Source organism: Euprymna scolopes, chromosome 21, assembly GCF_053919585.1.
Source record: "Euprymna scolopes isolate OS-2025 chromosome 21, ASM5391958v1, whole genome shotgun sequence".
In the NCBI taxonomy this organism is placed as follows: Eukaryota; Metazoa; Mollusca; class Cephalopoda; order Sepiida; family Sepiolidae; genus Euprymna; species Euprymna scolopes.
This window is the reverse complement of record NC_136502.1, coordinates 101,446,727-101,462,857: the sequence shown is the minus strand read 5'-3', so window position 1 is coordinate 101,462,857 and position 16,131 is coordinate 101,446,727. Positions and strand designations below refer to the sequence as shown.

The 16,131-nt window shown below is 33.5% G+C and overlaps 1 protein-coding gene across 1 annotated transcript; it reads right to left on the bottom strand.

The window, feature by feature from the left end:
- Positions 1–11,272: 11,272 nt before the first annotated feature.
- On the bottom strand, positions 11,273–14,592 carry LOC145242636 (uncharacterized). Its single transcript, XM_080105755.1, has one exon. It carries the CDS (start codon positions 14,097–14,099, stop codon positions 12,051–12,053), a length of 2,049 nt encoding a protein of 682 aa, XP_079961881.1. The 5' UTR covers positions 14,100–14,592; the 3' UTR covers positions 11,273–12,050.
- Between the last annotated feature and the right edge of the window lie 1,539 nt (positions 14,593–16,131).

Below are 16,131 nucleotides of genomic sequence, written 5' to 3'. Positions count from 1 at the left end.
TTTATCATTTCATTTCTTTTCAGCTATAAGCTTATTCTTAACTTTCCTTTGATAACGCTTGCATATTATCCCGTATCCAACAGCTTTACATGAAACTGCGTTTTAATTGCAAAGAGAATTTCTCTTTTTCGAGCTATAATTTATGCTCTTTATATTGTTCTCATGTTAAGCAAGAATAACTTTGTTAAAATATCTGTATTATGCATGCCAAGGAACCATTTTTAACGAACATAGGTGCTCCTCATGACGATATGCAAGAAAAAACATAAAATAATTATTAGATTTACCAAAAGGTCATTTGATTAAAAAATAATGTATATGATGAACTAAGCGTCTCCTTAAATAATCAAATTCTACCCAATTTACACCCTTAACAATTACGACACTACCACCTTATATTCATTAACCTTATCTGGACTGGTGCATCTGCTACTAGTCTCTCACTCCTAAGCAGGGTTCAAAAATGAGTCACCAACCTAATAAGTCCTTCACCGTCAACCAAACCCCAACCTCTGTCACATCGCTTAAATGTTCATTCCCTGTGCCTATTTTACAAGTATTTTAATGAAAAGTGCTCCAACGAACTACAAGCGCTTGTACCCCTTCTACTTAAATAACCCTAAATCAAAAAGCAGCAAAATCCCACCCCTACATTGTAGAGATCTTTAAATGCTGGAAAAGCTTTCTACTCAAGTAATTTTTCTCTCAAGCTGCTAGACTTTGGAATTCCTTCCAGAGTCCCTGCTTCTATGACTGTACTGCCATGCAGAAGTTCAAGAGCTGATCAACTCCTGCAGATAGTTCCCCTGCAAATTTTGTTCCAAATAGTATCCCCACCCACCCCGAGATCCAAGTGGCACTGTGCCTTGTTTGGGGTGAAAAAAAGCAATTAAAAAAATTACATCTTTATTTTTATGCATACATATACAAATTAATAAAAAAAAAACATGAGCGAATGCATTCATCAATCAAACATACAAAAGAGAAGTGTAGGAGAAAACTTGAATGCTTACTAGACACTGTATCTTCAGCATCTTTAGTTTCTCTGTACAAAAGTTTATCAGGCCATGAATATACTTCCCCCTAAAAGTAAACCCTGATCAAATATTTCAAAGTAACATACGATTCAAAGCCCAACTAAGATCCCCTTGGTATGACTACAACACACAGGCTTATATGAGGAATGGTGCACTTTTTATCAAGCAATGTTGCCTATAGTAACAGCACTAATCTGGATATTCCACCAGACTAGATGAATTCTTGTCCTGGAATCTGGTAAGACTAAGACACCACAAGAAAGATACACTATAACATATTGAATCGGTCAATTGGGGAGAGGAAAATTAATGATCTTCACTTCTTTACTGACTCAATGTTTTAGACATAAAGAAGAACTTTAGTTGAACACTCGGATATCTATATATCTCATATAGAGTTCAAGTGTTAGCCCCAAGGGACCCCTTTAATTTCTGAGAATTGATGCAAAAGTAAAGTGAAAAATAATTCAGGTATAGACAGGAATAAATGAAGCCTATTTTGGCATAATGCTTAGCATTCCTTAGTGGGTTGAGAGACTAAGGTTCACTCTTTAGTAAAGTTATATCCAAAACTAAAACAAATGGTACTTGGTGTGTTCGAGCATAAACCGTTAGCATTAAAGGGTAAAGGTAGGGTTAAGTGGAGTAACTCGGGGAAAGGATTGACGCTCTTCCTTATTACTTGGTGTAGTAGCTAATAAGAAGTGAGCCTTTGGGTTGCCCTCAAATATGGTCAATAACTTTACACATTTTATTAAGCAAGAATAAACTAAATAAAACAGGAAATATAACATAGAATTAGACTTCTTTTAGTTTGATATTTCATTTCAATTTCTTGATAAAGTTTCACAACTGAAATGAAATATTGAATTAATAGAATCATGACTTAATCCTTAGGGTTTGATTTAATCTGTTCTTGATCTTATTCATATTATCTATACCAACACATTCTGTTGAATAGTCATTAATTTAAACTTTTATACACCGTATATTTCGGCATATAAGACAACCCAGGTCATGTTATATGCTACTGGTACCATGTAACCCAATACTACCTGCCTCATGGTCGGGTCACCGGCGACTAAACTGGTTCACCCACCAGACTTGTTTGCCGAGGAGGATGGCTAGTCTCCCTGAAGGATTAAAAACAAGACCTTCGAATGGACGAATGAACTCTTTTTCGGGGTCAACGACCAACTAGCACCATGTGTTTGTGTGTATGTATGTGTGTGTTGGGGTGGAGAGGGCTCCTGTAAGCCGTGGTGAAGGCAACCTTTCTAGGAGAAGCAAATCTCTGATTTAAAAACCATAAAGCGGGAGACCAGTACCTGCATTAAGCTGGTCTGCAGTTTAACTTGTTGCTGGCTATCTTGCTCTTGCTTATTGCTGGATCTCAACATTTTGAATCGAGAGAGAGACTTAGCTGTCGTACAAAGCTAAGACTCTGTAACATCATCTGTGTACAGATACTCCCTCAGGGATTTGTCTATAAAAATGGTCCTGTGGCGATGGAAGTCATTTTTGGGCTCATGGACTTTAAGTGTCTGAGAGAGTGGCACTCGTCTGACAAGATGTTACAATCATCAAAAGACGGCCATTAAAGTTAAAAAATCATCTTTAAAAACCAATATTTCATAAGATATTGGATGTTACAATCTCTAGCCTAGACTAAACAAACATGGTTTCGTGATTTAGCAGTCATCTTATACAACCGATATATGATCAATTTATTAAAATTTGCTCCAATTTTGTACCTTGTCTTATCTGACGGTCGCCTTATACGCCAAAATATACGGTATATAAAAGTGAATTCCAATTGATTTCATCCTTCATATAATCTGCACAGTCCAGTAATATATGAATATAAACAGAGTGGCCTTATATAAGTAGGTATAAAGTTGTTTGATTTTTAATTAATTTATCATTTATGTATGTATTTTGGGTGATGTCAGTTTGAGTCAAGAAAAAAAAAAAATCTGAAGACGCTGCATTCTTTTAGTTCAATATTTCGTTTCAATTACTTGATAAAGTTTCAAATGCAGTGGTTAATGCATCAAAATGTGGATGACCTAGGTTTGAGGAAAATGAGTGAACAGAAAAAAAAAAAAATGGTCAAATGTTTTACGTTTAACAGCGATGTCAGCATCAACCACTGATAAAAAATAATGCACTAAACATTTAGAGGATGACTTGATCATCAATTGGCTGTAATTCTGCAAAATGATGCATGACTCAAACAACTTTGACCTAATAAACAATGGAACAAAAATGTATATTGATTTTTCGTTCACTCTTTACAAAAAAAAAAAAAGGGGGTGATCCACTAATATTGAGAAAATTTTAAAATATAATAAACCTTAATAAGATAAAAAAAAAAAAAATGAATACACATACTCATTGTGATTCAGGCTTTTACATCAGGTATAGTTATAGCAATGCACCATATATGTGCAAATGAAAAAGTCTACATTCCAAATTTCAAGATGTGCATTTTACGGTTTATTTTTGTTAAGCATGTTGAAATGTTCAATTCTTTACAGCATCTTTAAATATATATATTATTTTTAAAATATAATTATCCACTGACATGTATTTCGTCGTCGACAAAACACGTGTCAGTGGATAATTATATTTTAAAAATAATATATATACCGCTCCCCATGTGGGGGTACCGGATTAGTTGAAGGGAGAATTATTCCCAACTCGCATTTAGGTAAAAATGCACTTTCGTAAATAATTGAATTCGTTCAAAACATATTGCTAAAACCAAAACAAAGAAACATCTATATATTTATAGACAGCATTCTAAATTTTATCCTTCTTAGCCTTCTAATTAATTTTCGTACTTCAGGCTAGAACTGTCTGGTGTAGTTGCTATAGTTACTGTAGGCCCAATTCTTTTTTAAATCTATCTAAATGCATTATAAGGCGAATTAACCAAACTAATTTTTGATTATTTACAGAAGCCCGCTACATTTATATATATATATATATATACTAGCAGGGGTGCCCAGCGTTGCTCGGGTGTTTGGAGGTGTATGCTGTGCAAAAAAAGCAAAAAAACAAAAAAAATGGTTCATTTTTTAAAACTTTGACCCCTATTATGACCCCTTAAAATTTATTGTTTCGGACTCAAATCACTTTATTAAGTTAGATCCAGGTTCAAGGAACCTATATCTAAAATTTCAAGTGTCTAGGCCCAAAATTGTCGGAGGAGTTTGGTAGAGTTCTTAAAGGTCAAATCGTTGAAATTTGACCCCTTAACAGCAAAATTTCTGGCTGACACCCGTCACATCGATTTTCCCAAATCTCAGTACCCAGTATTTCAAATTTCGAGTCTATAGACTAAAAATTGACAGAGTTATTGCGTAGGGAAATGTACACAGACAGACAGACACGTTCACTTTTATATATATATATATATATATATATATATATAATTATAATTTCATAATATCCAAGACAATCATATATCATAACATGTTTTATTATACGATGCATCTCTTTATATATTATTTGATAGCAAGAGAATTACTAATACATTAAATTATTCTGGTCACTATTATAGGTATTTAAGGATGTTATTACTGTTATTAAAATTTATTTTATTAATATTTGGTTTATTATCCCTGCTGATGAATCCAGACGGATTCAAAAGTACTTGGACCTACAGTAACTATGGCAACAACATCAGCCAGTTCTAGCCTGAAGCACGAAAATTAATTAGAAGGCTGGAAGGGATCCAAATGAAAATCAGTAGACTTGAATTGTGTGTGCTATTTAATTAAATAATATATATATATATATATATATATATATATACACACACACACACACACACACAATAGATAGAGAAAATGTTCTCCAAGCATACACATTAAAATAAGGTCACCTATCAATTCAACATATTCACAATAAATAATAAAAAAAAAATGTGTGCCACCCATCGCTATACAAAACGGAACCAATGAACAAATAAAAGTCCGACAAATCTTGGTTTAGTTGAACCTGCAATTGTAAGTTATGAAAATATATTTATGGCAATCATGCTACACATAGCAGCTTCCATATTTAAACCCCATAGGGAATTATCAGGTTAAAATGAATAGAATTCATATTATCAGGTGTTTTTTTTATATATATATATATATATATATATATATATATATATATATATATATATATATATATAGTGTTTAGTTTAGCTAGCTAACCAATCAGATTCAGGGTTATTCTCTTCCACAGGTTAGTGCTTCCATTAATCAATGGCAGGGCTTCTCTTAAACAAAGGTTCATCTGATTTTTACTTCCTTTTCTTATGTTCTTTATTGTATAAAGATGACATACTCATTTTTGTGAATGTATCAAATTAATAGATGAACTTAATCTAGCATATGGATTCTTGGAGTACTTTTTCTCTTTCAAATGTTGGTTTACTTTAATTTTTTTAATTTTTCTTATGTATAGTTATCCTAAAGAAAAGTTTAACCAGTGTGTGCAGTTGTTTGATATTTCACTTCAACAGCTTAAGAGGCTTTAGGGGAATCTTTAAAGTTTAGAATTTCAAATTTCTCGTTCAGACATAATTTACATGAGTTTTCTGAATTTCTACATGCTATTTTCCACTTGATTCTTAATGAGCATTCACTTTCTTTAAGCTCCTATTATAAATTGCAATTGCCGTTTTTATTCAGCAGTTTTTATCATTGAATATGCTTCATGCATATATATATATATATATATATATACACACACACACATCAATAATAAAAACAACATTAATAAGAACAAAAAATATAACCACTAGATACTGCACAATCGTGGACACACCCGCTCTCACCAGTTAACAGAGTCTCACCAAGTTAAGCAATTGAGCCTGGCAAGTACCAGATGAGTGACCATTTGGGAAGGCTAGGTGCTGTATGTACCACGCTGAGTCGTAGAAATTTTGAGGTTGATATCTGGAGGCGCATTGATTCACTGGGAAAGATGCACCCCCAGTCTTTGTTAAGACATGCATTTAGAACGAAACTGATGTAAAAACCTGTGATCTACTGTATACTCTGTCCTATGGTAGTTATCTGTCCTGACAAAGGTTAGCAGCAATACCAAAAAGGGTGGTTGGTTCTACACAAAGCTTTCACCACTATAAACAAAACGTGTGGATTACTGAGCAACTTAGTTGTTGTGACGGAAGCTCATGCATCGAAATCGACAGGAGAGTCCATCATATCATATATATACAAGAGTATAATAAAAGTCTAAGAAGACTATAGCAATGCAGAAAACCTGGTGTTGAAGTGATTTCACATTCGAACAAAAATAGACAAATGAACAGAGGTTTTATAGATTTTAACTCTTTGCATATATTTAAAAAAAATAAAAATAATCACAAATACAATTTTTTTTTACATTCTTTTGGTTTATGTTTTTTCTTTTTGTAAAAGAGATTTTATTATCAAAATATTAAAGACATCAACCATCCTGTTTATATCAAACAGTAAATCCTTATTTACCGATTTGTATTACTGATTGTTTTGGAAAAATAAATAGATACAAAGATTTAAAATCAACAAGACTTCTGTTTGCTTGTCTGTTTTTGTTCATAAATCAAATCACTTTAATACCTGGTTTTCTACATTGCTAACAGCCTTCTTATGCCCTTACATATTTGTATACCAGCACTGCTCCAAAGAAATTACCTTTCACTTCATATGAGACGATTCCAATATTTTTACCGATTCTGATACAATTACTGATACAGATTCTTTATAAATCTAAATATTTAACTATAAAGTTGTTATTTCCCCCTCCCCCGATTAGTATAAAGACACATGTTAGATGTGCATATATTTTCTGAAACGTAAAACCACACTTGTGGAGGATGATTTATAGATTTTAGTTTTAGTGATAGTTTAAAATCAATAAATATTGATTATTTTATTATTACTATTAGCAATGGAATATTTTGTTTTAAACAAAAATCAAATAAAAAAAAAGATAAAGGAATCGTTTTTGGCATCAGACAAATAGGCACACATTTTTTCCAATTTCGATACCTTCAAAAGTTCTGAATTTTTCAATTCCGATAATCGTCCCAATACTAATATATATATATATATATATATATATATATATATATATATTTCATGATTTTCTTGGGGGTACAAAACTTTATTAAGGCAATCATGAAGGGAAGACGTATTCCTTCAGAATTCATTTTATATTAAAAAAAAAAAAAAAAAAAGACCGAGGAAAAAAGGAAAATGGATAGCGACTAAAAAATAAAAGTAGGGAAATAGAAAAAAAAAATCAAAATGAGTCAATTGACATGTTTCGCCCTCACTCATCAAAATTGGAATCGAGGGATTTATTCTTTAGTAATTTGTTTTCCTTAGTGATAAAATCTAAAAAAAGAGACGGGAGCAAGAGAAATCGTATGGGGATGAATTTTAGAGGCTGATCACATTCAAACCCAACAAGCAGTCCTTTTGCTTACAAAGGGAAGGCTTCCTAAGGCAAACGTGAACAGTCTCCAAGACTTTTAGATGATATACGGAGTGAGCTCGACTCAATACGGAAAAAAAGTCGATGCTGAAGTTCGTTGCACAATCCCCATATTTAATAAAGTGTTCCGTTATAGCAGATCCATATGTGTTGTTTGCAGCATCAGTACGTAAGAATGTTCCATTCCTGATTTTGCTCGGTACATGTTGTTGTATGCGACTTTCCAATTTTAAAGACGTTCGACCTACGTAGTCGGCACCACAACCACATTTAAATGAATAAATGACATTACTAATATGATGAGGGGGTAGAACATCTTTTTTATTGGAAGCCATTAATGGTTTTGTATTATACACAACACGAACATTTGAAGCAAAATAACATCCTTCAACAGTTGAACTAATTTGTTTGGTGAATTTTTCACTTACTTTCCCCAACCACAGCAATCGAATATAAACCAGATATTTATCCACCATATTGTTGGGTTTTGTTCGTAAAAAAATCTGCTCTTTTCCTTTTAATGGTGGTTTCAATTACATCTAAAGGATACCCATTATTGGACAAAGCATCTGTAATTGTATTTAATTTCTCATCCAATTTTTCTGGCGAGCAGATCATTAGGGCACGATGTGTTAATGTCCAAATTAAATTATATTTGTGCTTGTTAGGGAAGAATGAATCCCAGCATGTATACAGCCCAATGAATGTTGGTTTGCGAAAATCGATGTAAGATAACTAGATGGAGTTTTTATTACCAAAACATCGAGAAACACCAGGCCAGAATTATCTTCACTTTCATACGTATACTTTAACGCCGGATGCATACTGTTTAGTAACGAGAAAAATTCGTTTGCCTCCGAATTACTATCAAATAGGCAAAACGTGTATATATATATATATATAACATAATCACATTGGCACACTAGTTCTCACTAAATTACCAAAGTTAAGCAATTCTGAGCCTGGTCAGTACCAAATGGGTAACCAATTTGGGAATTCCAGGCGCTGTATGTAGGAAAATATCAACACCTCCTAGCAAGAGTTGCAAAAACCTAACATCGTCATCTCCCCCAATGGGAATATACTTATGACTGGGGACCGCTTGTGAATTTTATACTCCCATGGAACTTCCTCCTTTGGAGGAAGCGTGTTAAAGCCGCATAGGGTTAGTGCCATTTCCATATATATGCCATATTTTCTTGATTATAATATAAGCCTGTGTTTCTTAAGTTGAAAAAAATTAGAATACATTCCAGGATCTCTATATTAATAAAATTGTGTGACAACATTTGTATCTATGTGGTTATTGTCTCTGTTGTTTTTTTTTTTACAGTTTATTATTAATTGCTTAGTTATCGAAATAAAAAAAAGAATCGATAACAAAGGACTAAAAAGAATTTTGTAAAAAAAAAAAAAAAAAAAAAAAATCATTCCAAGCTGTCAAAATAAGATGTCATTTCTGGATTTAAAATTCGTATTCTTTACGTATTAAAAGACTGAAAGTTATGCACAGTTTTACATCCGATAATTAAAAAAAAAGAAAACATTATCTTACAAAAATCATAATTACTAAATTTAACTTTCAAATTGCTATTAAAATATAATTTGGTAAACAAAAATAAAAAAACAGTCTAGTTAAAATAAATAAAAATAAAACAAAAAACGAAAATAAAAAGACTTAGACAACACCGGGTAGACACAGTTAATCATATATAATACATTGTACAGTCAGTTTTCTTTTAAGTATTCATTATTATCTATTATGTATTGGTGCTTCTACAGGTGGGAACCCATATGAAGCTGAATGTTTCTGATTGCTATTTATGGAACAAACTGAAAATGATCAATGTAGTTTATGATTTGAAAGCTATAAAAAAACAAAAATCCCCCAAAACTAAAAATTAGATAATTTTAATAAAGCATACAAATGTAAAACCAGATCATATTAGGATTAGAGTTAAGGTTAAAAAAAAAAAAAAATATATATATATATATATATATATATATATATATATATATATATATATATATATTTTTAGCCCCCCTCAAATAAAATTTTTTTTTTAAAAGTTGAAAAAAGTTCCTAAAATAAAAAAAATAAAATAAAAAGAAATAAAATTAATTTATTTTTTGATTTGATAAACTATTAAACTTATTCTTAACACGGATTGGGATAGAGGTAATTAACCATCATTAAATCAGGGGACAAAAAATGTAAAACCAGATGATAATAGGATTAGAGTTAAGGTTAAAAAAAAAAAAAAAAAAATTTTAGCCCCCACCCAAATAAAATTTTTTAAAAAGTTGAAAAAAGTTCCTAAAATAAAAAAAATAAAATTAATTTATTTTTTGATTTGATAAACTATTAAACTTATTCTTAACACGGATTGGGATGGAGGTAATTAACCATCCTTAAATCAGGGGACAAAAAAAAATGAAAAAAAAAAAAAATTTTTATTTACTTTTGATACTTGGAGAAGACAACCGGAAACGAGTAAAGGACCCCCTATAAATATCCCAATAATATGCAACTGATGATAGAGCAGCCGTTCTAAGCACTAACACAACATTAAGGCTCATATACTCTCAATCAAAATACAGAAATAAGATAAAGGTCTAGATGGAAGCTGAGGACGTCGTTCATTGCATTAGTCAGGAAACTAGTATAAGCACTATGTGTTTCTGCTGAGTCGCTATAGTCGGACATTTGCGCCTGACTAAGACACAAAAACACGTATGAAAGTTGGGAGATAGGCAGAACCTAAATAATCTTAAAGCTGTTTGTTTGCAAACCAGTAAATTATTTAAGTCACCATCTCTAGTAAGATTGTCGACCAGGATCAAGGCAGCATCTTGCCATTTTTGTTTTGTACCAAGATGTGTGAGTTAAGTTGCACAGGTTTAACATAAGAGTTTTCTTTCTTCTAAATAGATGATCTGTTGAAATCTACAAGTCCATCAGCACCAAGAGAGGGAAACCATGCCTGAGTTTTAAGCCAAGTATATTTCCGTCCCTGCGAGGGTAGTGCGGATTTATTATTTGTTCTCTGCTTGTTTTTTTTTTTTGTAAATTGCAATCAGAAACAATCAGGTTCATATGAGTCCTCAATTATAAAAGCTCTTTAATATCATACACATAACTCATTAAAATATTTAATTTTTCTTCAAAATATTAAAGAAAACAAATAAACAGAATATTTAGCCATTGTTTCTTTTTCCTAATTTCAGAAATTGATACTTGTACAGTTAAATCAAGACATTAAAAAATGAAAATATCGAAAAAAGGTTATATTGTACGTATCCATTTTGAACTGAAGATCTCTGAAAAAAAAATTTCACTTTATTTGATCGAGTATTTTTTTTTTTTTTTTTTTTTACAGCGGAAAAACACATTTTTATGACAGCATGTTGAACATAGACATTTTTAAATTTTTTAAATTTTTGTTTGGATTTTTAGAACACGCCACGGGGAGATAAGTCAATTTCAAGCGCCAATAACTCCCTTCCCATCTTTAATTCTAGCTTTTCTTCCTAAAAATCGAACCTTTTGCTCGGTATCATAACAAATTGTTTTTTCACTGTAAAAAAAAAAAAAAAAAAAAAAATACTACTTGATGAAATTAAGTGAAATCTTTTTTGGAGAACTTCATTCCATTATGGATACGTACAATTTAAACTTTTTTTTCAATATTTTCATTTTTTAATGTCTTAATTAAACTGTACAAGTACCCAGAAATTTTTTTTAAAATATATGAAAATTATTTTGTAAACAAAATTTTTAATTTGAAAATTTAAAATTAAAAAAAGTAAAACTCTCAAAATCAGATTTATCAAAAAAAAAAAAAAAAAATTGTGAAACCTTGTGTATAATATGATCATTTTTGTTTTTGCGTTTCATTTTAGCCATGTTAAAAAAATTTTTTTCATTCACACAAGAAAATATGGTATTTCCATGATCTCATAATTTGTATTTTTTTTTCAACTGTTACCTTTTATGAGATAAAAATCACATATTAAACCTTATCTCATACTAAACTAAAGTAAGTTATAACTTATACATTTTTTTATTCATAAAGAATTAAATCAATATTGATTTTCTTTTTTAAATTGAAGAATATAATAAATATTTACTAAATAAATAACAAATCATAGTTAATAAAAAGTCCTCTTTCAAAACCAATATACAAATATCAGGAAGTTTCAAAATATGTCCTGCTAGCTTGGCAGGCCAAGAGAAGACTCAAAGTGTTTTCAATTTTAAAAAAATTATACATAAAATTTGATCCATACACAGAGAATATTGTTTAAACTCTCCAAACATAACATTTTTACTTTTACTGCAAATTGGATTATTGGAATACTATACAAATTACATGAGAACCGCCTTTTTGTTTTGTTTTTTAAATTTGATTTTTTTTTAAAAAGTATGCTTGAAAAAAAAAAAAAAAAAAAAAAGAAAAAAAATCTTGGATATATATATACTGGTTTCCATCGTAGATTGTTCAGTTATGAGTAGATGGCTTGCCAAAGGTGGTTATTGACCGACACAGATGCATAATTCTTTATGTTTTTACAAACAGGACTTGCCGATTCAGGCCGCACATATGTGTTATTGCTTTCCACAACAAACGGGCCAGGTGGTGGTGGCGGTAAGGTCATAGGTAAGGTCGGCCCACTTGTGGGTGTCATTGTCGGCAGAGCAGTTGAATGAGGCAAGTGTGTTGCTTGCTGAGAATGTCTTGTGTGCGTTCGTCTGTGACGCTGGAGTTTGTCTGTCCGGGCAAACAGCTTGCCGCAGAACTCGCAGCTGAATGGCTTTTCGCCAGAATGAGTTCTCCGATGACACTGAAGCGTATCGCGACGTGCAAATCGCTGGATGCACAGGTCGCACTGGTACGGTTTGTCGCCAGTGTGTGTCCGTTTGTGACACTGCAGCGTATCCCGGCGGGCAAACCGGCGGCCACACACCGTGCACTCGAACGGACGCTCGCCAGAATGTGTCCGCTTGTGGCATACCAGTTTATCCCGCTGGGCAAACTGCCGCTGGCAGAGGTCGCACTGGAATGGCTTGATGCCAGAGTGCGTCCGCTTGTGACACGTCAGTTGGTCCGAGCGGGCAAATTTTTTGGGGCAAAGGTCGCAGGCGAACGGTTTCAGGCCCGTATGTGTCCGCTTGTGACACAGGAGTGTGTCACGGCGGGCAAACTGGCTGCGGCACAGGTCGCAGTGGTAGGGTTTCTCACCAGAGTGGGTCCGTTTGTGACACTGCAGCTTGTCGCGGCGTGCGAACTTCTTCGGGCACACATCACACTGGTAGGGCTTTTCGCCCGTGTGTGTCCGTTTGTGACACTGCAGTGTATCACGGCGGGCAAACTGTCCACTACACACGTCACAACGGAATGGCTTCTCACCGGTGTGCGTTCGCTTGTGACACTGCAGGGCGTCGCGCCGGGCAAACTGATGTGGGCAAACGTCACACCGATAGGGCTTCTCCTGGGGCGGGGTCAGCTGAGGGGCCATTGTAACAGCACCTGGTGCTGGCTGCTGGGACTGATCCTGCACTGGTTGCTGGGTGGATGCTTGATGATGGTGATGGTGATGATGAAGCTGTGGTTGGTGATGATGATGATGATGATGGTGGTGAGGCTGCGGAAGAGGGATTGGTGGCGGTAACATGCTATGAGGTGGGGGAGATGACAGGGAAACCGGGCTGAGTGGTGTTGGGGGGCACACATTACATGGCTGCCCATGAGTAACGGGATGTACTGAGGATGGGGATGCTGAGGAGTTGGAGGAGGCAGTTGATGAAGGAGGCATGGGGGGTGGTGGTGGGATTGAAGGTAGTAACAAAGATGGGCAAACATTGCAATGAAAATTGGGGGCCTTCTCATGAGGCTGTGGAGACGGATGGGGATGATGATGTGAAGGTGTTAGTGGTTGCTGCTGCTGCTGTGGTGGTGGTGGTGGTTGTGTTTGTTGCTGTTGCTGCTGTAGCTGGTGGAAGTGGTGCTGCTGACTAGAAGGGGATGCAGGCGGACATGCCTCACAAGGAAATGGTTTGTTCTGTTGGTGACTCTGGCCATGAGGTGAAACAGGTGATGGGGATTGTGCGGAAGATACAGATGAAGAAGACAATGGCCTTTTCTGATTTGCCACCATCGGCGATGTCGCTGTTGGGGGAGGTGGAAGTGGTAACAGTGGTGGCGAGTGTAAGGCAGTTGTCGTCGGAGACATCTGGAGGTGTGTTTGAGCCAATGCTTTTCCAAATGCAAGCGGCTTTCCATACAGGTCCCAGGGGTAGGGCTTTCCTGCAGCAGCTGTATGCATGGGATTCAAGTGCATTCCACAGCTAGGTGCAAACTGTTTGGTAACGCAAGCGTTGCCATAAAACGACTTCTCAACGACTGGGTGCATGTGGGTCATTTTGTGCATGGGCATGGCCGTGGTACTAGGAGGGAACTGCTTGCTCCGTATTTGCTTGCCACCATTGCCAGGAGGAGGTGGAGGAGGCGGAGGAGGAGGAGGTGGAGGATGGCCTTCCATATTGTGTGTCATGTATTAAATATTTGTTGTTTTATTTATGTGTAAGCAAGGAAGTTGAAATCAAAGATTAAGCAGGAATAAACATGACAGCAGAAAAATTATCTTAAAACAGGTACAACACTTTGATCTGTTTATATATCTGTTTAAATTATAAAAGTACATCTATTGACTGTACGTTATGTTATGTAGATTTATTTTTCTTGGCACTGAAAAATATGTTTGTTTTGTGTTGTTTCTCTTGCACTTTCAACAAAGTATGACCCAGAAGAAAAGGTATGGGAGAGAATGAAGGGAAAGAGTTTACGAAAAACAATCAAGACATTTATTTGTAATGAACTAATACATAAGATTGAAACCCTTTGGAGGATGTCATGGGAAATATGGAAGAGAGGATGCTTCTGTATTGTTAGCAATGAAGTCTGTTTCTCTGGATGGCTATATAAATTGGTTATTCTTGAATCACACTATACTATTACAATTGTATATATATATATATATATATATATATATATATATATATATATATATATATATATATATATATATATATAAAAAGTAATGAAATCAAAAGGATGGAGTGTTTACCTGATATATGCAATGGTAAACTTCAACCTAATATTTATATATAGACATTTAATCCTAACCAAATAAAAAAGCTCAATATGCGATAGAGTTGCTTTCTGTCCTCTGATGAGAAGAATAGCAAGAATAGCATTTTTTGAAACTCCACGGAATAAGGATTTTGTAAATTGTTTTTTGGAGTATTCAGTCGGACAATAAATTTTGATTGTAAAGTTCAACTTTACAGTTTTAATTTTCTTTCTCTTCATATATATATATATACATAGGAGAGAGAGAGAGTTTACTATAGCTTTATAGTACTAAATCCCCTGCCATTGAGCTGACCTTATATCTGCAGTATTCAGACTGGCGTGAAAGTCATATATTCCACCCAGATTTATAAAGGGTAGCTATATATTTATTTACCTTTTGTCTTAATTCAGATCATAATTTCTTATATGTATATATTAAATTAAAAATGTAATATGCGTTTTTTATCTACGATAAAGAAATAGAAAGAGAGAGAGAGAGAGAGTCATTTTCTTTGAGATGAGAATTTTAACTTAAATTTTGATTTCAGTTAGAATAATGTTAGAAGTTGTTCCATTCGATTATAGAGGTGATAGGAGACATACCGATGTACTTCTATTCAGACTAGGTATTACAGGTTGATGTTATAAATCTTGGTAAAATTATAGGAAATATTTTAAACAAAAACACTAAAAATAATAAAATCAGGGAGATAAGTGTTAAATTTATTTTTTGTTTGTTTGAAGTATATTTAAAGTGATGCAATACAATTCAAAGGCAATAATTTTCTTTCAAACTTGAGGCATAACATGGTACATAGAGATTATTAATATCAATTATTGATTTTTTTTTTTTTAAAGGCAATTCTGGAATCTCTATGTTTTTTGTTGTCTATCTTGTAATACTGTCGATGTTTCCTACATTTTTTGTTTTAAATTTTGTACAGAGAAAAGATTTTTATATTCAATAAACATTATCATTTTCTAAAATAAATAAATAAATAAAAAGTAAAAAAAAACGAAAAGAAATCACATCTTTTGGGTGAAATAGACAGATTCTCGTAAATTATAGTTTCTAAATAAGGTTACACACACAAAAATAAAGCAAACAAACAAAAAACTAGTGGAATAGCAATACACTGCAAATTAAATATTTGTTGAATCTTATGATATAGTTCCTACTTTCTTGCCTCCCACAAGTACATTTTTAATTGGGAGGAAATCCAACTCCTCAAAAAGACACTATTTGGATTGGGACAAATATAGAAACTGCCTTAGTCTAAAAGGATTTCTCCTTCACTGACTAAGATAAGAAAAAAATGAAGTGCAGTATCAAAACAGATACTACACCTTATTCTTAGCTAAAATGTCCAAGTATGTCATTCTTGCTGGGTTAAAAAATTATTTGGAAATTTTAAACAGTATATCGTTTATAAACTGAATCTTCTCGTTAA

Excerpts from the sequence above, each read along its gene's own strand:
- LOC145242636 (XM_080105755.1), bottom strand. The coding sequence starts at position 14,099 with ATGACACACAATATGGAAGGCCATCCTCCACCTCCTCCTCCTCCGCCT.